Here is a 20,938-nt window from a genome sequence, read left to right on the forward strand (position 1 = left end):
GGCGTTCAGTCACAGCTGAAGCAGTGCAGGGTAATTAAACTTGTCTGAGCCATGTGGAAAAGACATACAGCTTTAAATGGCCTCACTGGAGATAACATGATAGATCACATGGGAGATCCCCGTTTACTGGTGATGCCAGCTGCACTGAGACACCGCAGAGGCTTTGTCACCTTGTAAATGAAAGAGGAGAGACAGAGAAGTGCAGGAGAGTCAATGAGTGGCAATACAGTTTGTCTTTTTGTTGCACACCAGAGGCAGCAGGGAGCAGAGAGGGGAGCACAGGGTCTGAAATTGCACGGTGCTTAATAAAAACATGGAGGAGGCAAGTATGAGACGCATGAAGTAGCTCAAACAAGCATCAGGTGTCTCTGGGATTTCAAAGGAAATTTCATGCTGCAAAAGTGTATTTTATGGGTCTCAGCTAAGAGAGGTTGTGAAATACAAGCCTATGATTGTTGACATTAGATATTATATATTATAGTTTCTGTTTTTTCAATATGGATGCAAATGAGCCAACAACATTTAAAAACTCCAATATAAATGAAAGGGCAAATTATATCACCACCAGAGCTGGACGTTATTATCACAGAAAACAACTCCGTATAACTGAGGACTGATTAGATCTAATCAAGTGTTGATAAAGTGAGTAAACGGATCATGAAACATCCGCTCCTTATGAATACAACATAATTATTAAGCGATTATGGTGATTACACACCCACAAGGGTTTGTAGTGTGTCTTTATTATCACACAGATTAATCAACGCCACAGGCTCATGCAGCAGTCTGATGTAATATTCAGTTCAAGAAAGATACTACACGGTGACTGAACAATATTTCTCATACTTTCTTAGTTGACAATCTTTTTTTTTTAACCATGGCTAAAAAGTATTGATGAACTAAATGGAGCCATGTAGATAGAAAACACAGTAGGGCCAAACACTGAGCCTTGTGGTGCCCCTTGGGTGATTTATGGTGATAAAAAAATCTTGATTTATCGCTTTTATCGCCACCGTGCCGGTGCACCAAATTGACAGGGGTGATTTAAAAGCCTTGTACTTTTTTATATTTGAGGTTTAATTTTTAAGCCAGTAAAATATTTAGACTTTAATGTATTTAATATATTTACCATACTTGTTATTTTAATGTCATTGCAAATTCTACAGGGCTTTCAGATAAGTGTTTCCCACTGGCTTAAAACATGTTCCTAAATTTTAACTGTGGTAAAAATTGTCACTTCTGTGGATATAGACTAGTTCTAAATCAGGATTAAATTCATCAAGTTCACCAAAATATCTACTTGAATCAGTACGATGGAAGACAACAAAGCAGTTACCAGTAATGTAAACATGAGAAAAATGCAATATTCTTTACAATCATTCAATTCAGGGACATCATGCACGAGTAGTTATCCTGATGTTGGTTGTTTCTCTATTCTATAACATCAATTAATCTGTATCATAACTGTGATGTAGTGATGAATAAAGAGTATGTGTGTGTCCTGCACCAAGCCTTGAGAAAACCTACATGGATTTAAAGCCTCATCAGCCCAAGGGTGGAGTGTGGGGTGGGGGAGCAAGGGGTCTCTCTGGCTGTCCTTGGGGCTGCCTGTTTGTCTCTTTCCACACCGCAGACTAGCCAAACAGCAGGGTCCTCCACCTCTCCCACGGGTCAGGTCCCTCTCAACCAAGGCAGGCTTTGATCTGACGGACAGAAGAAGGAGAAGAAGGGGGTCTGAGAGGGCTTTGGGAACTCTGAGCTCTGTAAGTGTGAGCAGACAGAAAGGCAGGGGGATGGTTCAGGTCAGGCAGGGTCAAAGGCCAGCGTTCATCCCAACTGTCTTGTTTGTTGACTACGGAAATACAGCTACCCCACAATTAAATCAGTGCACCATTAGAAGAAAAACACAATCCTACATTTATATGGTAACTCATGGAAATCACAGTTTAAAATTGATGTTGCATGGGAGTTCAAATCTGCTATAATAAATATTTAAAAAACGTGTTTAGGTAGGTATGAGCCAGTTAAAAGACTACGCAACAAGTGTATTTATAACACCTAAGTTTTCCAGTTACTGCTTGTTGTTTGGCACAGTTTGAGAGTACTTTAATACCAAGCTTTTAGGAAATGTTCGCTAAACTTTCAAGTCTTGTGACTCAAAAAATGAAACTGAAATTCAGCTAAGCAGGAAAAATCACACAAGTTAATGTGGCAATCTAGCATAATATCTGTGAGAAATAACAGAATAAGCTTCTAGTTGAACACATGAAACCAAATTGGTTTTGGACAATAACTTCTTTTTAAAAAAAATGTTCTTATTTTAAAATCTTAATGTGCTACTATGTTTTTATGCTAAATGCTAACTGTTGGGAGCTGCGCATGTAATGGGCTGTGAGTTTTTGAGCTATTTTAGATTCTTCACTGCATCGAAACACAAATTTGAGGACTGAAATTACAATACAACAATTTTTAGCTCTCAAATTTATGTTTTCAGGCAGTGAAGAATCTGTTAAGCTCTAAAATTCAACAGCCCATTACCTGCGCAACTCTCAACGGTTAGCCATTAGCATAAAACATACAGCTGTATGTTTACGTAAGTACGACGTCTCTAAAACAATGAATGTCAGGGCTGCTTATGAGTTTTAATAGCTCGACTAAAAACGTGCTTTATTTATGTGGTTCATCATTAGCAGAATTTCTGTAATAGAGCTTTATTTTAATTGTCGATTTATTTTATTTGTCCCTTTTCGACAGCCGTCACAACATGAGGCAGGAAGAGCGAGCCTTGGATGCCTGCACGATCTGGTTACTCACCTGTGTGACTGGTTGCGTGTCTGTGTGTATGATCACTCGGTTTGCTCACAGATCTCCACATGTGCCCCCTCATCCCCACACCTTTTCCCCACGGGCTGCCACTCCGACCGCCACACAGCCATCAGCTCTCCGCTCAGTTCAGGACGGGACAGCCCCCTTTTTGAAGGCTGAGTAATTAACGTGCCATCTGATACACCATCCAGCCATACAGGCTCTCCAGAGGGACACATGCACACACACACACACGACCAACCTGCACGCACACTTGCACGCTAACACGCACAGGCGATCCATCAAACAGCGTTAACTGGCCGAGTGTTGCTGTCAGCTGTGTCTCGGTGTATGATGGTGACCCCGAGGTTAGCCCGAAGAGACCATCATGAGCCATGATGACAATCCCCTCTTCAGCAATTTGGAACTGGACGCACCATAAAACTAATCCCAAATATGTGACGTCTGATTGAAGGTCTCTAACACTAAGCCTGTAGGGATTGTTTGGTGTGGGAACAATTGAATCCTTCTATTTGTCTCAGCTGGTGAATGTAACAAATAATTAAATGATTTAGAAATCATTAAACCACTTGTGGTGATCACAAAATCAGGGATGTTGGGGTCGTTTGTCATGCATCTGTGGACTCATGCTCAAACTTTTTTTTTTTCTTCTAAGGCCAGCTCAAGAGGGATGAGGACACACCTGACCAGACATGCCTATTTTTGCTCCCATTTTTAAATTTTTATCAGCTAAGAAGGAATGAAGACACCAACTGGACAAGTATTTGTATTGTATTTTGCTATCTTTTCATTGCCTTGCATTGTAATTAGTTTGATTATTTTTGTTGTGTTATTTGTATTTCAATATATCGTAATAAAAAGTCCTGCTAGACTTGCATTTTCATCCATTACTGACTACTTGTTCAAAGTACAGGTATAAAAATAATTATGGGGTTTTAAAGGTGGTGGGGCACTTTCAATACAACCAAAAGATAACCAAAAACTAACATTCCCTAAAGGTTAGGGGAAGGTTGAGAGATGTCAATTTAACCAATCATCAGAAACATCAGAGCTTTTGTTCCTAGAACATTCTGGGAAAAAAAAAAATTGTTCGTCGGGAATTTCAATATCTAAGCAATAATACAATCCTTTGGTTAATGCACATTTAGATTCACTGCTCAATTGGTGAGGGTGTTTCTATACCGATCAACTTTCCACCAAAACAGAGTCCAGCCAGTCATGTAAAAGGATATACCAATGCTCAAATATTATGTGTACTTTGGATTATTAAGGGCTATCTATATAGGCACTGTGAACATGTAGAAATCTATTGTTGCGCTTTGTCTAATATGTTACTCTTTGCACAGAAATTAACGCTATCATGCATGAAAGCAACCTAAGACATAAGATTGCTGTTAAACATGTATGTCCCACAGCTTTGTTCAGAGCACTTAGAAAAAAAAATGGATATAAAGACATTATCTAGAAAATGTGAGCTTAAGGTATTATGAATGATTCAAATATGCTGAATAAAGATGCTGAGTATTTATGCTCTTTGCTAGTTGAGATATGGTCCCACAGAGAAGTTTCCAAGCTGCTGTCTACATAAGAAAAAGATACAATGTTTACCTAAATTTGGACAAAAGCTCAACCACATAACACAGATTCATAAGGTAAATTGTATAAATGTATCCCCCTCTCTTTTTAAAAGGCACATTTTTGATTTTGCACCTGTGTACACAGGAAAAGCATTCCCCCAAAGTAATAAACAAGAAACAAAAAAACCCACCACAACTCAATCAATTTTCTTCTTCCACCAAGACTTTTTAAGACATCACGTTCTGCACAAGGACCATGAAATCACTTTGATTTCTCATGTGGTCATGGAGAGTTCAAACCTCTTTGAAAAGAGGTTGGATTTGGGGTTTGGTTGCTTGGATGTGACCATCAGAGAAACTTTGACGGAGTATTTTCTTCACAAGGTTAAAGGTGATGTTGCGATGTCAAAATAAGAGTAATGCCTGGGAAATTCATCCTACCTGACATTTACTTGGACTTGTAAAAACATGGGGGGAAAAGTGTCATTTTTGTGCTGAAACAAAAATGATTGAAGCTTTAAAAATAGGAAAATAAATTGTATGCATAAATCTTGTCTCTTAGGGTTGTCCTGTTTTTTTTTTTTTTGTCTCTAAGCTCACTTTTGATGTGGCCAACACTGCCATGGGCAACGTGTCAGGGAAGAAAAAGAAAAAGACAAGAGAGAAGAAAAAGGAGGGCAGAAAAAGATCTAATCCATAGTTGCAGGTGTGTTTCACCTTTGTTGCCCCAGCAGAAGTTCACAACAGACTTGATGACAAAGGGCTGGGCCCCATGCAGCCCCATTGTGGCCTGAAGAACAATATGGAGGCTGTGAAAGGCTAATCCCTCCGGACCGCTGACAGGTTGGGCCTTTAAGCAACCTGGGACTCATTTCTCCACTGGGCAGGGCCGCTGTCTGACAGGGATGGGAAAACCCGGGCTGCCTACAGCCGCTGAGCCTTCGCCCAGAGCAGGGACTGGGAGACCATTGTGAAGGGAAAAATATTATCTCTATTGTCAGGCTGTGGTCGTCTTTGTAATGTCAGAAGATGAACTCAGGGAGAATATGGCACCGGAGGGGTGACTGGAACAGAAATAGAACAGCTCAGACTGTGTGAACAAAATCTAGAGTGGTTTAAAAGGTTCAGGTCTTCAAATTTGAACCCTTCATTTGTCTTGTCACTGACTCATTTATTATTTGTAAAATCTTAGTAAAACTGCTCAAAAATAGCATCTAACAAACAAACAAAAATTGTGAATGAAATTTTTCATGTTGAAGCAAATAAAGTAATTCTTAACTTCACGTGTGTGCATAATCGTAAATCTGTTTGCATGCCTGCAAGAGCATATCTCACAGCACATCTTACATATCAAGAGACTCAGACACAATAGGAGAAATATGCCGCCAATGTGCACGTAAAACAAGCCGTCTGAAAGAAGCTGCTGGTGTAAATCTCTCAGTGAGAGAGACAGAAAGGCGAGGACAACATAATAGGCCAGGGGGCACCGCCCAGCCCTCGTAAACAGGGATAACTCCACATGCCCCGAGAGCAAACACAAATATCTCTTTCTTCTACGCTCACACTGGCTCCAGGACGCCACCGAAGAAGACAACAAACAACATCCAGAGCTGGTATTCACCTTCACTCTGTGGCCCAGTTATTGAGGAAGTACAGGGCAAGGCCAAAAAACAGCCACAGGGTTTGTGTGAGGATGTTGTTTTGTCAACCTCCTCCCCCTCCTCGCCCTTTATCGCCAGTTTACGCATCTTCCCTCCCAATCTTCTTTTGTTGTCTTTTTTTTTTTCTGTGGATGATTCGACCTTCCCTTTCACAGTGTCCAGCTTATCCTGCCACAAAGAGCCTCCATTCTCTCCTGAGAGGAGGCTGCCAGTCCCGCGCTGTAACCAGATCACCTCTCTAACAGAAGAGTGTGTCATCTCCACAGAGGAACAGGAAGTCTCGTGCAAGAGACAGATCTCCATTCTGTCTTTATGTCTCTGTCTCTCTGTCACATTCACACACCAGAAGGCATGTAAATACATACAAACATAAAAACATGCATATATAAAAATAGGTGATTCTACACTGAAGGTATACCAAGAAAGAGTAAAAATTCTGCTTTTTTTTGTTTGTTTACATAATACAACAATTGATTACGATAATTGGCGAGCTTAGGCTCTGATGAATTCTTAAATATTTAATTCAGAATAAACTCTTGGATTGTTATTTTTTTCAACTGTTACGTACAAAAGTTGTTACTATTTTTTCAACATAAAGCCATATTACACTGACTTTAAAGTTATTCAACGATATCATGTAAGACTTTGCTATTTAAAGAATGTCCCCATCATTTTTATTACAGTTTGGCCAACATTTAAAAGAATTATGGCACAAAAATCACATGTAACACAGCTGACAGGACACATTAGGAAAAGAACAGCGAAACAAACTCAGGTGATGGGTAACACAGCTTACATATCCCCATTTCTGGACTTTATGGTACCTACAAACTTTGAAGAACATGTCACCACCTAACTTTGATCACCTCATATATCTGTGCATTTTCTTTATATTTTGGTCATCGTAACATCTAAAGTAATCACACAAGGAAATTCTGACAACACAGTTGATGAACAGATATTGCACACCATGTACAGACAACCATTCTGATGAAATATTGATGAGGAGGAAATGAAACATACCACACTTTCTTCAAAGTTCCCACCAAAAGGGATGTGACCTCAAATGATTTGGGTCATGTGACTTTAGAGGAAATGTTACTTATGTTTTATTCTTTTCTTTTTTTTTTTAGTAATCGGTAACACAGTTGACACAGATTTCTTGGATACACACAAAGAGAATCATATCATTTAAAAAAGTTTTAAAACCGTTTTATCCTGTTGGAATAATTATTTTCAACAAATTAAGCTGAAAATGATATACACATACATATTCGAGAGTTAATTTTGAAGAGCAAACCTAACATGTAAGAAATGAGGCAGCACAAAAATGGTGAATTCCAATACATGACTTGCAATTTTTTGTTAAATAAATTATGGAATCTGTTAAATTTCTGTATCAAATGGAAGTGATTTATCACTCAAATGGGCCAATATTGGTAATTCCTTTAAACCAATATTTATTAAAATTGAAAAATATACTGTATAAACTTGAAATGTACCTGTAATTATTGAATCACTCACATCGACACAAACATTGGATACTGGCGATTCCATAAAAACAAAAACAAAAAAACAAAAAAACAAAAACAAAAACAAAAACAAAACCCAAACAAACAAACAAACAAACAAACAAACAAACAAACAAACAAACAAACAAACAAACAAAAACATGTTGTTTGATATATTGGTACCTTTGAGGGCCTACTCTGGGGATTTATCTTTCTCTATGACCTCAATGACTGATTAATATTCGGATATACTTATTCATTAAAGAAATTTTTGTAGTTTGTTTTGTCGTTGACGCTGAATGTTACCTAAAAAATAGAATGCAAAAATCTACATTTTTAACTTGAAGGAATCAGCTTATTGACAATACTCACCAAAGGCTACACTGGTGATTTTGTCTTTCATATGTTTTTTTGTTTGTTAACAACAAACACTGCTAGCGTTAGCAAAAATACACATCCTCCATCCATAAAAACAGGATTAGAGAATAATAAACTGAAAAAGTTGTATACTGTTGTTACAAAAAACCTAAAGTTACAATAAAATTGTGCGGTCTTCATTTTTGGTCTTTTTTTCAATTCAATTCTTCCGGTGTTCAGCTGTGGCAGGTTGACACCAGCAGAGGGCAGCATGTGATGCCTGTTATTAATCCGTCCTCTGGCAACATGATGGTGTTAACAGAGAAAACTTAAAATAACTCAACAAAGCTGTCAAACGTATCAAAACTTGGGGAATAAAAAGCCTAGATCAAGCAAAAATAAAAACTCATGAAACATTTAAAACTGTTATCTTCATCATTCACTCACCTTCAAGAAAGAACACATTTCCCACCACCTCCTTAGGACACACTTTGAAGGGGTCAGAGTTGGTAATCCCAAATTCAATCTCTATGCTGTACTGCAACCTGCTTAAAAAGAAAAGATCACATCTCCAGCAGTTTTGAAGAAAAACAGCACAACTGTTACCTTAAATGTGTGTTCCAGGTTAACCTGGGGTCAACACTTTCATACCTGGAAAGAATGTATTCATAAACAAAGACTGGTCACCACAGAGGAACTTATGGTGAAGTGTATACATTAGACACACATGATTGAACTAGTTTGGGATTTACATATCCCTTCCCTCATTAGCAGCACTGAGTGAGTGGATATTGAATGACAAACATGCAGAGAGAGGGTTTGGAAAGATTAAAGTGTGGAAGCTGGATTCCTGCTGACTGTACGGGCTGAAGTTAAAGCTTGTGGTGCTGCTACAAAGGCAACCTCACTGAACCCCTGATGTTGGTTTTGGACCCAAGGTTCCTTCCTGTTCATGCAAATTCTTCAGCAGAAAAGTTCAGGAAGGCATGTAAAAAGTGGGACAGGCTGAGATATTACAACTGTTGACTTATATCGAGGCAATGCAGCTGGAATTAACCAAATTTTAACCTGAAATAGATTGAAACCAATAATTAAAAATGTACTCTGACAGGGAAGGCTGTGTCTAAGAGCATTTACAGCATTTGTGCTGTTACGTTTTTATTGAATGCAAATCTTCGTTTTTAAAACAGATTTTTTTTTAACTGTTGACAATATTTGGAAGTAAAAATTAAGGAAAAATGTGTTGATGACTTTCCCTGAATCCATAGTTTAATATGCTGCACTCTACAAGATAAGTCTCCTTTTTGTGGTGACCATGTTGACTTCTGTGGAGATATACTGACCTCTGCTGGACAAAAATGATATAGTTCTATATTGTACAATACAAATGTATACCCTAAGGAAGAAAAACCACAGCTTTGTGAATACTGACTTATAACATCAATTGCCAAAAACATAATTATTAAAGATTTTTGTTTTTATTTTTTGCAGGAAATTAAAGTGTGTAAAATAATTGTCAAATTGCACCAAGGGGGAAATCTCAAAGAATTGCATTGCAACATCGCAAATCTTAATAAGTGTTTTTGTTTACTTTCTGGTCCAATCATTTAAATACACTCAGTATAGGTTACAATCACTGGTAAAGCCAAGTTATGAATCCTAATTCAAGACTTAACAAGCCACAAATAAGGCCTGGATTCTTCGTAATGATTCAAAAACTGTGTTTCTATCAATTGATTTCAGGACTTGTCATCTGAATATGACTTGTGCCAAGTGGGATGAGATTTTTGACCAGATGTGAGACAAATAACCTTGCTAAGATTTGACTTTTCAGTGCAGGGTTTTTAGCTTCAACTTTCAGAGATTTCAAAGCCTTTGGGGGAAAACTGATTCGTGATTCAATCTAATATTAATAACAGGAATGTTATTCTGTGTTTTTGTAAGATGTGTGTTATCAAAAATGATGCTGGGTGCTTTAAAGTCAGGCTGAAAATTTCAATCATCCATGAAGCTTCATCACTCTGCTGTCTGCTCCTCTGAGTTTCATGTAGCTTTAAATGTTTAACCACTAGATGACGCTCATGTAACGCAACATTAAAAGAGTGGAAGCACATCAATGTATTTTCATCTTATTAGCTCCGTACTTTTTGACACCCCAGTTAGGACTGCTGTAAATTTGCCACCAACTTTTATTGGCTTATCTGTGAGATAAAAAATTCTTCCTCTAACGAGCTGACATCAGCTCGCTGTGAGTAAATGCAGAGCCAAACATCATCATTTTTAGTTGACATGTCATGTTTTGATGAATGTCCTCTCATTTTCAGTGCAGTCAACACGCACATGAGACATTTACAAGTCTCTCTTTTCTGTCGGTGGCACATTTGGAGTTGATGGTGCGAGGACGGAGCAGGCCGAGTGTAAGAAAGCAGCAGCTCATTAGCTGTGCAGCCCCAGCAGAGCGGTTTCTCTCTTCCTCCCAGGAGAGCAGCTCAGACTTCTGGGAAATTCACCGACACACCAACAGCTGCAGCGCCACATGAACCTGATGAAAAGTTTCTCCTCTCTCCGTCTCTTTGTCCATCTCAGAGCTTTGTCAGTCTGTCCTATCCGTCTGTACTCACATCATTTAGAGGGTTTAACAGAATGAAAGGAATCCGATCAAGAGATCACTGTCCAACAGAAAGTCTGGGTGTTTATGAGCGTGTGTGTGTGAGCAAGGTTGGCTTCATATGTGTGTGTTAAAGAGAGTTGGCAACTTCTCCCTGAACTTTTGACCAACACTTTCAGGAGGTTTTTGTTTTGACTGAAATCTGAACAACTGCAGCCGTCTAATGGCACAGCTCAGGATCTGTGGAGGCCTGCTGGCACGGACACTTAGGGGGAATTTTTGTGTCAGTAATTTCACAGTTTATGACGATATACGCAATTTTCTCATTTACTTATCATGTTCATGGTGTACAAATATGCATTAAACAAGTGTAACAGCAAATGCAGCTGCATCTGCATTGTGTCAGATTTCACAATAGAGCTGAAAAGAATGATAATATGTGGAGCACTTCGTCTTGGTTTTGGTTTGTTTTCTTATGTACTTGTTTAGCTATGTCAGACCTTTTTTGGTATACCAGGTTAAAAAACAAATAGACTTTACCTCCATTAACTAAAATCTGTAAAAAAAAAAAAAAATTTCCACCCCATATCATGTTTTTTCAGCTTCTCTTCTTGGCCTCTCAGTGCCACAGTTGCAGGCTAGCACCAGTTAAAGTTAATGGTTTAGCTAGCAGCCTTTTACAAACCAGCATGACTTTGTTTAGAGCAAACACACAATAAACTGCAATTAAACAGATAAGAGTCTACCTGAAGTTTTGCATTGAATTTAGACGTAAAGCTCTTGTTAGGAACTTTCAGTATGTATGACTTTGTTGACCCTGTGCACCAAACAGAACCTCTAATCTCTTTGCTAAACGTACCTTATTCCAACACATCTTTAAAAAAAAAATGTCCGTCTTATGCTGCATTCATGAGACAAATTGGAAAATTAAGTTTCAATGAAACGTGAAACCTGCTTTAGTTGCAACAACTTAGAAGCCTTTTCTAATGTAGATAATGCACATCTTTTTTTTATTCATTTATTTATCTATTTTTGCTAGAATTGAATTTATAATATGGCAAAGTAACCCATACTATCTCTGGCCCCAACCTGCAGACCTTACCCTAACCCAAACCCTTAACCTAACCTAAAGACCTAATCCTAACCCCAAACCCTGACCCTAAACTCTGAACTGTAACACTAACCTACAGACATAACACTAACCCAAACCCTAACTCCTATCTCTAACCCCCAGCCCCGACCTAACCCTAATAGTTTTTGTTTGCATACACTTGTTAGTATAAAATTCAATCCTTAATAATGTATCATTTGCATTATGTTTAGCAATATTTTAGCATTTATTATCATCTCACATTTAACTTTAAAGCAAGATTAAACAGGACTTTCCTAATAGAAAGCACCAACCAACAATGAAAGAAAAATTTCTCCTCTGAAACTGGGGCTGTTGTAGGGGCATATGATGCATAATTGTTGCATAATTTATTGTTTATAATGCTTTTTTTATTTTATGCAGACTGATTCCAAGGGTCAAAATTGATACTACAGATGATGTCCATCTTCTTGCTAATAGTATTGTTGTTGGGTTTTCTTGCGCCCCTGAGAGGTGCTGATATTATATTCAGTCTGTTTAATAACTAAGAAAAAAAAACTCCCTATTGGAGCTTTAGATTTGGTATGGAGCTAGGATTGAAGATATTCATGGATAAGAATTTCATGTGGAGTGTAAAGATATCACACATACAAACAAAATAAAAACTGTTTCTGCAAACTATAGAAAAGTTTTCCTGTGTATTAAATCAAGTAAAGTCAAAGCCTGCACAAACATGCATACACACTTAAAACTGTCTATATACTTCCTGGTGGCAGAGCTACTCAAACAGTACCATATATCTAAAATATTGTTGGATCTATTTTTGTAACAATTACAAGTTACCAAAAAACAGACTGAAAAATTATATTGGCCCACATTTACATTTTTACATAGAATCAGCATGAGTCAGAAGTAAACGAGCTTACACACAGTGTAAACATGCTTCAACACTAGCTACATGTGCACAAAATATTCATTTATAAGAAGAGACTTGGGGATTTGTCTGTACTCTCTAAAGACATGCTCTGATATGCACAGTCTCTGAGTGCTGGAGCTCAAATCGAGTTCAAAGTCATTGTTTTGTGCGCACAGGGCGACACTGTGCCACAAACCTGAAGATAATTCACCAAAAATGGCCTCTTTAAGGAGAGTTTTAAGCTGTGGCTCCACACAGTCTGACAGTGGATGAGATGTCTTGGCCGTCCTCTGGCCGTCCAGTCATCATAAAAGGCCAAGTCTGTTAAAGCAAAGGGAAACATGTTACACGGCGAAGGAACACGCCCAACAGAAAACAAACACCTAAAAAAAAACAGACAAAAAGTAATATAAATAAACACATAGAAAATAATGACCTTTAGTATGTTTGCTGAGCTAATCACTCTATCTTGCCTGCTTTGAAAACTCGTGTCGTCTTACCAGGTTGACCGGGTGCGCAAATCTGTTCTCAAAGCGCTCCTCCTGCAGCAGCTGTCTCAGGTGAGAGATGTAGCTCGAGGCGAGCCTCAGCGTGTCCAGTTTGGACAGCTTGGTGTCCGCAGGAACCCAGGGCAAGCTGGTCTTCAGCCTGGTGAACGCTTTGCTCAGCACTCTCATGCGCGCCCTCTCCCTGGCGTTGGCCGCGTTCCTCTGCGTCTGGCGCGCGTCCCTCTGGTGGTGCGCTTTGGAGAGTTTGCGCTCCTGTTGGTGCTTTGTCCTCCCCTCCACGGCGTCCTCCTTTAAATCCTCGCCAGAATACCGGCTGGGATTATAGCAGGTGGTTTCGTGCTTTCTTCTTTCCAGGATCGTGGCAGTCCTTCTGTGACATGTCTCATAGTCCTCTGCATCACTTGTAGCAGAGCCGGTGGACATGGTGCACCACCTGTGCCTCCGAGGCGCACAGGAGAGGCTCTTTGGAGACAACAGGGGCTGAAATCTTAACTATAAGGGTGCTATGCCCAACGACAAAACTATTTAACTCCAATGAAGGAACCATGCAACTTATTTCTGAACTGAATCAATTTCCCAGGATCAAGTCTGGGAGTTGCAGCCTTCCCCAAAACTCAAACATGCCTCCTTTCTTGGCTGCACCTCTAATTTAAGTGTCCAGGACTTGGCATCTGTAGACTTTTTTCTGTGCATTTCTCCTCCCCCTTTTTCTCAAAGCCACCATGACCTCAGTGGGACCACAACTGTCTCCTTGTGTATTTTATTAGGACCTCAGTGGCTCATCTGCAGCTTGATAATGACACTAATCCATGTAATAGCGCAGAGTATCACAGCTAAATCTGGTGGGAGGTACATGCTAAATTACTTTCAGGATTGATTTGCCCTATACAGAGATAATCCCTTTGAAATGTTGTGTATTATATAACTGTAAATACACACTTTTTGTTGCTTCATGTGAAAATGTACACAAACTAAACATTTCTGAAGTTTTTCAGTGCCACAGATGTGTTTAGGTGATAGAAATGTCTTGATGACCTTATCAAAAGTGCCTAATCCTCTGTTGCTTTCACAGAGGGATTGGGTTTCTGCAGATGGAGCGGCCTTTCACACGCAGCCTGCGTGCACCAACGCCAGCTGTTATCGGTTCCCATGACATCTGGAGCGTTGGCATGACAAGGGTGTGGCAGAGGCAAGAAGGCAACGCGTTACTTCTTCCCATAGAATCATAAAACCTTTTGAGTGTGCATTGTGTCCAGATTTTCTTTTTGTTCTGAAAACTTGAAGCATTCCTGACAACATCCACAGCGATTCCAGCAGCAAAGAACATTTTCTAAGCAAGGATTGAGATAAAGTGTGAAGGTTGTGGAAAGAGGTAAAGAAACTGAGATTGCTCCTGGCCTCTGAGTGACTACATGTGTTTGCAGAGATACCATAGTGCCTGAAAAGCTTCTGAGAAACAGAAGACAGACAGAATATCTTTCGAAGTCAACAAAGTAAAAAAGAAAAAACAAGACAAGCTTTGGGTCCAAACTATAGGAGAGCTGGGAGGAGTGTCAGCCTGATATCTCTGGATAAATGGAAACTTGTGTTCACACACAGCACTGACAGAAACCCCTTTTTGCTTTCTCAACATATTCCCAGAAAATCCCAAGTCCCTGATAGCTATTACTCTACATAATATGTGTGAAATCTAGATTTTTTAGGAGCCAGGCTCTGCCAAGAGTTACTCAACTGCAGCTGAAATACATGCTGGATTTTGGTAGCTTGCCATGCCAGGGTTAGAGGAGAAAAGGGGGACTTACTGTCCTTATGAAAGCTGTACTGTACTCCACCAGCTCCATTTATCAGATAACCAAGCAACCGAGTCTCTAAAAACACATTTTACTTCTTTGTCCTGATGTTTCGATGGAATTCTGCAGTGCTGAAGTGCTTGTCACAGGGGTTTGTGCTGTTTTTACGTTGCCCACAGCTTAAATTTCTCTCCTCTACAGCCCAATCATGCTGCATGACATACAAACTTTCCCCCATTTCCCACAATCTCTTTTCACACAAAGACCCAACATCAGCAGAACCATATATAGGAGTATTTTCCCCTGGTTTATCCTTGAGTGAGTCATGAGTGTTGAGATATTACAGTCAGAGCTTCAGGCCGGCTGCCATGTCCTCCTCTGTCACTGCATCCATCAGCGATCCAGACAGCCTGACACACCTGAAGGACCAATCTAAGAGATACAGAGGCTGAGTTTACCCTTTGTTTTATATTCTGTCATCATTTTGTACAAAACAGGAGAAAGACCAGCATTTTGACACATATTTCAAACTGCTGCTTCGCTCGTTGTCAGCAGGAGGCAGGCTGAAATAAAACAAAGTTTATCATTAGTCATTCCTCAGCTGGAGCTTGGAAATATTTTTAAAAACATGAGTGTAATTGATGGTTACATGCTTGTTGTATTTGCTCTGGGAATAATTAAATTCAGACTCCACAGTAATAAATATCACAGGAAACTTTGACTTAAAGGGAGTGCTAGCATTCGTCTCTCAGCAGAGACTTTCAGAGGTCCTGACCTCAAACGGGGCCCGGTGCTGGAGAAGCAGAGGGACAGGTGCAGGATGATGATGTCAGAGGCCTTTTCTAAAGCCTCCTGTGATTCCCATGAAGCTACTTCAGTGCACAAAAGAGAGGGACAAATTCATCAAGGTTTTTTTGAAATTTTTTATTTTCAATGATGATGTAACATTCATTTAATCAAGCACAAACAGCACGAGTTAATAAGAGACACTAAATGTAAACATGGACCTGATTTGGAGAAACAATAGCACAGAGAGGAACAACACTCATCTTGGTTTCTTTTACATGAAAGTAAAAAACTTATAGCTTCAGCTGCCTCCTTTTTCCCCCCCAGGATGTATATATCTTTAAATGAACGACACATGACTGATGTTATTTGAGACTTTCTTATTCATATGCAGCTGGGATAAGGGTGCCATTTTCCAAATAAATAAATTAAAGAAAATAAATAAAAGAAAAAAAGAATAAAACATCATCCACAGCTTCAGTCAGTGCTTAAGCTCTCATTAGGCAACATCAAAATTAGCATTTTACTACTTCTTCATCTTCATCTTCATCTTCAACTTCATCTTCATCTCAGTATACAAGAAAGTAATATGAGCATTCAGCCAAACCCTTATCAACATTATCATCTGGCTGGTAAACATACTCGGTTCTGATTGGTCAAAACCTAAAACAACAGTTGAGTCATATATTGTAAGAGCATAGCAGGGGCAACCTGCTCCTGTACTTTACATACACTGATGCTGATGTTATTCTCTGCATGTGTTAAGACTGACAACTGAAAAATGCAAGTTGTTCAACTCAACCCTAAGATTTGAGATTTAATCATAATGAATAAGTTTAGTTTCATGGTTATTAAGACTACAAGTAGGCTGATAAGGTTGCCCTATCTTAAGCTGCTGGATATTGTTTTTAAAGATATAATCACATTCAAATTGATACCTGGTGTCCATTTGTATAGAATAGAATAGAATAGAATAGAATAGAATAGAATAGAATAGAATAGAGCTTTATTGTCATTGTAACAAGTACAATGAAATTGAAGTCACAGCAGCAATCAAGAAAACAAAAGTAAGAAAGTGTATAGAAAGTGCAAAAAGGTCCATAAGAAAATAGATCATGACAGCTTGTCCATCATTCTCCAGTTCAGCCAGCCTCCACCTCCACAGGGTCCAGGACTGAGCTTCTTCAGTCATGCTCCATCTCTGTCTCCTGTATCCTGTCTGCTCACAGCAGGTGAAGCTCTTCCAACATGGTGTTGGTGTCTGATGTTAGCACCGTTAGCCATGTCTGTGAATAGCATGATGCTACTCTGCCTTCTGGTATTCCCTCTGTTGCTGGGTTAGCACAGCTAGCTCGTCCATCTTATTGGAGATAGATCTTACGTTCCCAATAACGATGGATGGAAAGACAAGTCCATGTCGTCACTTCTTAGCTCACACCAGAGAACCAGCACGTCGTCCTCACCTCCTTCTCCTGAACCTTGTGGGAAAACATCAGGCCTACACCACTTAACATTGACATGCTAAAGGATGCTAACAGCTGAGTTCACATCTAAACAATGCGGCCATGGTTACATGTAGGATCTCCAGAAAAACAGGAGAAAAAGTAGTAAAAATATCGCTGAAGCCGCGAAAGTTTGGTGTCCATGACCAACAAATGAGCCATACAAAGTAATGATCCACTCCAAATACAAAGATTACGGAAAAAAGACAAAAAAAATTACAAGAAACGGACAAAGAATAGAGAGCTGCTGCAAAAGGCAGCCATAGCCAACAGTGCGGCGCCTAGCAACCCTTATATATCTTTAGTTGGTGGCTGGTGAATAAACTGGAAACTCTAATGCATGATGAGCGGGTTTATGCAAAATGGAATCCTGATGGTACTTCGTCTCACCCTGTCAGGATTCTGTTTTGAAACGTATTATTCCTTACGGCAAAAATAACAATAAGTACAGCCTCATCGCACACATCGCTACAGAAAGGAGTCCAACACATTTCACCATCCCCCGTTGACAGTAAAGCAAGGTATTACTGCCAGTTAACATTTAATTTCCCAGAATGAATCCTTGATTTTAATCCATAATCTTGTGTTTTATTGACTGGGCTTTGTATTTTTGTGTTTCCCGTCTGTAATGTGTTTTTGCTGCTGCCTCTCTTGGCCAGGCCTTGCTTGCAAAAGAGGTTTTTTAATCTTGATGTGAAAACAACCTGAGAAATTACTGGACCCAGACTATTACTGATAGAGACAGTGAAAGCAACTTCCTTTCCTGCAATTAAAGTGATAGAGTGAGACAGAAAGTGCATCTCCAAAGTTGTGGATGATTCAGTTTTAGGTTTGTGTTTTGTGTTTTTCTGGGTTTTGGATTTTCTTGTCTCAGTCATGTTCTTGTGTTTTTGAAGTTTCTTGGTAATTGTTCTTTGAGATTCTCGTTGAATCTGCAAATGAGTCCTCCACCACTTTTTTCCTGCTCCTGGATTACCATGACACAGACAGTCGAGTAAATAACAACAGTGCTGAAAGTTAAGACTTTTGTATCATTTTTGCTTAAAGGTGGGTTGAGAAACAAACTACAAACTGAAAACTGAGAAAAAATAAACACAAGAACGAGTGAGAGTAATAATTTATTGAAATAGATCACAGACATGTTTCAGTACAAGACAAGGTAAGGCAAAAAGAGAAATATTGAGTCATATATGTGGCACAAATGAGTACATATTGCACATAGAAACACATCCATACATCATATTAGCAGTGAGTATAACAGACAAAGATGCATTAAATCCACAAAGACGACCACTTTGATAAATAAGATTAATGTATAGTTCACTTTAGAGCTTAATCTTAACATGTTTTACTATATTGTGCTGTAGCAGAGTGATAATCCAAGTCTTGACATAACTTTTGAATAACTGACTTTGTTAATGTAAAGGTATAAGAGTTGATTGACTATTGTTTCTTGACTATGTAGCACTCCTCAGTTCTTCTTGGCCTCAATGGCCTTCATCAGAGGGACCCAGCGAGACATGCTGTGCACTCTTGGTTTGGTCTGACTCAAGCTCGGCCACATGCTGCCCCTGACGTTCACAGGGCCGTCGTGCTCATCAGCCTCCGAGGTGATCTCCATCTTCTGGATGATGAGCTTCAGGAGGTCGTGCTGCTTCTCCATCATGCTCGACATCTCCTTCATCCTGAAGGGGAACGCGTCAGAGACAGAGCCACTGTAAACTGGAGTAGATTGATAACCAGGCGTACAGAGAGCTGAGTGCTTCAGTGTGCTTTATATAGGGAGGTGCACAGTGAGTCAGAGCACTCCTGCTGCACACTTTGTTTCTTTGTAGCCACTAGGGGCCACTGCATCACCAAAGACTGTGATTAAACCGTTTCATACATCTCAGTTTTTGCATGACTAATGATGTGGAGAAGATATCTAAGGTTCAAGGAAGCAGAAAACTAACTTAAATGTTTTTGTCATGAGCATCCTCCAGAGTTTTACCTGTTCTTCTGCTTGGTGAGCTCATTCTGTATCACAGAGCAGCTTTGAGATTTGGCCTGCACTCGGCTCCACACTTCCTCTGTGCCCTCATCACCCATGATCAGGCGCCAAATGAAACGCTGTCAAAGAAACGACTTTAATCAAGAAGAAAGATCATTATTTGTTTGGTTTATTTGTTTTCCAGGCATGCTGCCTACCTTGGAGCACTTGCGGTTGGGGTAGACGGTGATGGAGGGTTTGTCGACTCGTTTCAGAAACCAATAAGGCAGCTTGTCTTCCAGAGCAGTGTGGAGGTCAATCTGGGTTTAGAAATTTAGATTTTTAGACATAGATAAAACTTTGTGGAACAATCCTTTTTTGATAAGCTCTGTTTGATCAGAGGGATTGTTTTCATGGATTTTTATGGATTAACATAGTCATTATTTACCTGCATGGCTATTCGTTTCAGGGCAGCATTTCTTTGAACTTCTGCAATGTCTCCAACAGCCAAACCAATCTACAACACAAATAAATCAATGCAACTCTTGATAAAATGAATCAAAATGAAAAAAAGAGATAAACTCTGAATAAAATGCGATTAATGAGATGCTGATGTCCACAAGTCCCAAGTGATGGATAGAAATGACCTCACATACTTACCATCAGGTTCGCCAGCAGGATGGGTATGAGCAGAACAAACTGCACAAAAATCATGTAGGTCAGGGGGGCAAAAGGTAGCTCTTTCTTCAGGTAAGGTTCCAGGAAGTTATTTTGGTAGTTTAGCTCTCCGACCATCATCGCAAAGGTTTGCATCACTGAGAGCGGCACGTTGACAAATTCTTTCTGAAGATGAAAAAGGAGTGCCAGGTTCTAGTCTTATTGAGCGTGTTACTGATGTTTAAATCATTAAATTTGAGTTTTTTCTAAAGAACAGTAGAACCATCAATAATCATGAGAAATTAAATCATATGATATAATTGGTATCTTGATAGATAAATAAGTAGATAGATGCTCACTAGCCTAGATTGTTAAACTGGGCTAGATAGCTAGCTGGGAAAAATTATTTTCTGAACTGGTTGGTAGGACCATACTTCTTTGACGATGTTAGGCTAACCCTAACCCTAACCCTACAGTAACTGATCGAACCCTAACCCTAACCCTAACTGATCGAACCCTAACCCTAACCCTAAACTGATCCAACCCTAACCCTAACCCTAAACTAATCCAACCCTAACCCTAAACTAATCCAAGCCTAACCCCAAACTGATCCAACCCTAGCCCTAACCCTAACCCTAAACTGCTCCAACCCTCACTCTAACCCTAACCCTAACTGATCCAACCCTAACTCTAACCCTAACCCTAATCCTAAACTGATCCAACCCTAACCCTTACCCTAACCCTAAACTGCTCCAACCCTCACTCTAACCCTAACCCTAAACGGCTCCAACCCTCACTCTAACCCTAACCCTAACTGATCCAACCCTAACTCTAACCCTAACCCTAAACTGATCCAACCCTAACCCTAACCCTAACCCTAACTGATCCAACCCTAACTCTATCCCTAACCCTAACCCTAAACTGATGCAACCCTAACCCTAACCCTAACTCTAACCCTAAACTGATCCAACCCTTACCCTAACATAACCCTAAACTGATCCAACCCTAACCCTAACCCTAAACTGATCCAACCCTAACCCTAACCCTAACTCTAACCCTAAACTGATCCAACCCTAACCCTAACCCTAAACAGATCTAACCCTAACCAACCACAACCCCGGAAAGACTTTATTAACATCACTCATAAAGTGCTTGCAGGGACTTCAAAAGCCAAAACAT

At 39.6% G+C, this 20,938-nt stretch overlaps 3 protein-coding genes across 5 annotated transcripts in view; all 3 read right to left on the reverse strand.

Annotated features, from left to right (window-relative positions):
* eya1 (EYA transcriptional coactivator and phosphatase 1) overlaps positions 1-1,700 on the reverse strand; it is an 87,276-nt gene extending 85,576 nt beyond the window's left edge. For both annotated transcript variants that reach the window (XM_074693640.1, XM_074693638.1), the window contains exon 1: positions 1,528-1,700. The gene's annotated coding sequence lies outside the window, so the exon portion shown is untranslated. The remainder of the gene's footprint in view (positions 1-1,527) is intronic.
* A 10,929-nt stretch (positions 1,701-12,629) lies between these two features.
* Positions 12,630-13,478, reverse strand: msc (musculin (activated B-cell factor-1)). The gene is made up of 2 exons (XM_074693825.1): positions 13,047-13,478; positions 12,630-12,867 (listed from the first exon to the last, which is right to left on the reverse strand). Exons 1-2 carry the CDS (start codon positions 13,476-13,478, stop codon positions 12,784-12,786), a joined length of 516 nt encoding a protein of 171 aa, XP_074549926.1. The 3' UTR covers positions 12,630-12,783.
* Positions 13,479-18,348: 4,870 nt separating this feature from the next.
* The window catches only part of trpa1b (transient receptor potential cation channel, subfamily A, member 1b), a 52,282-nt gene continuing 49,692 nt past the window's right edge, over positions 18,349-20,938 (reverse strand). For both annotated transcript variants that reach the window (XM_074693120.1, XM_074693122.1), the window contains 5 exons: positions 19,763-19,945; positions 19,551-19,619; positions 19,321-19,422; positions 19,124-19,242; positions 18,349-18,818 (listed from right to left, as the gene is read on the reverse strand). In XM_074693120.1, the coding sequence (XP_074549221.1) occupies positions 18,605-18,818; positions 19,124-19,242; positions 19,321-19,422; positions 19,551-19,619; positions 19,763-19,945 (687 nt within the window). In that variant the 3' untranslated portion in view covers positions 18,349-18,604. The remainder of the gene's footprint in view (positions 18,819-19,123; positions 19,243-19,320; positions 19,423-19,550; positions 19,620-19,762; positions 19,946-20,938) is intronic.

Source organism: Halichoeres trimaculatus, unplaced genomic scaffold (assembly GCF_033239565.1).
Source record: "Halichoeres trimaculatus isolate MK-OKI-2021-1 unplaced genomic scaffold, fHalTri1.1 fHalTri1_scaffold_18, whole genome shotgun sequence".
NCBI classification, from domain to species: domain Eukaryota; kingdom Metazoa; phylum Chordata; class Actinopteri; order Labriformes; family Labridae; genus Halichoeres; species Halichoeres trimaculatus.

Excerpts from the sequence above, each read along its gene's own strand:
- msc (XM_074693825.1), bottom strand. The coding sequence starts at position 13,478 with ATGTCCACCGGCTCTGCTACAAGTGATGCAGAGGACTATGAGACATGT. Across the intron at positions 12,868-13,046 it reads TTGCGCACCCGGTCAACCTG|ACTTGGCCTTTTATGATGAC; the intron begins GTAAGACGACAC and ends TTGCTTTAACAG.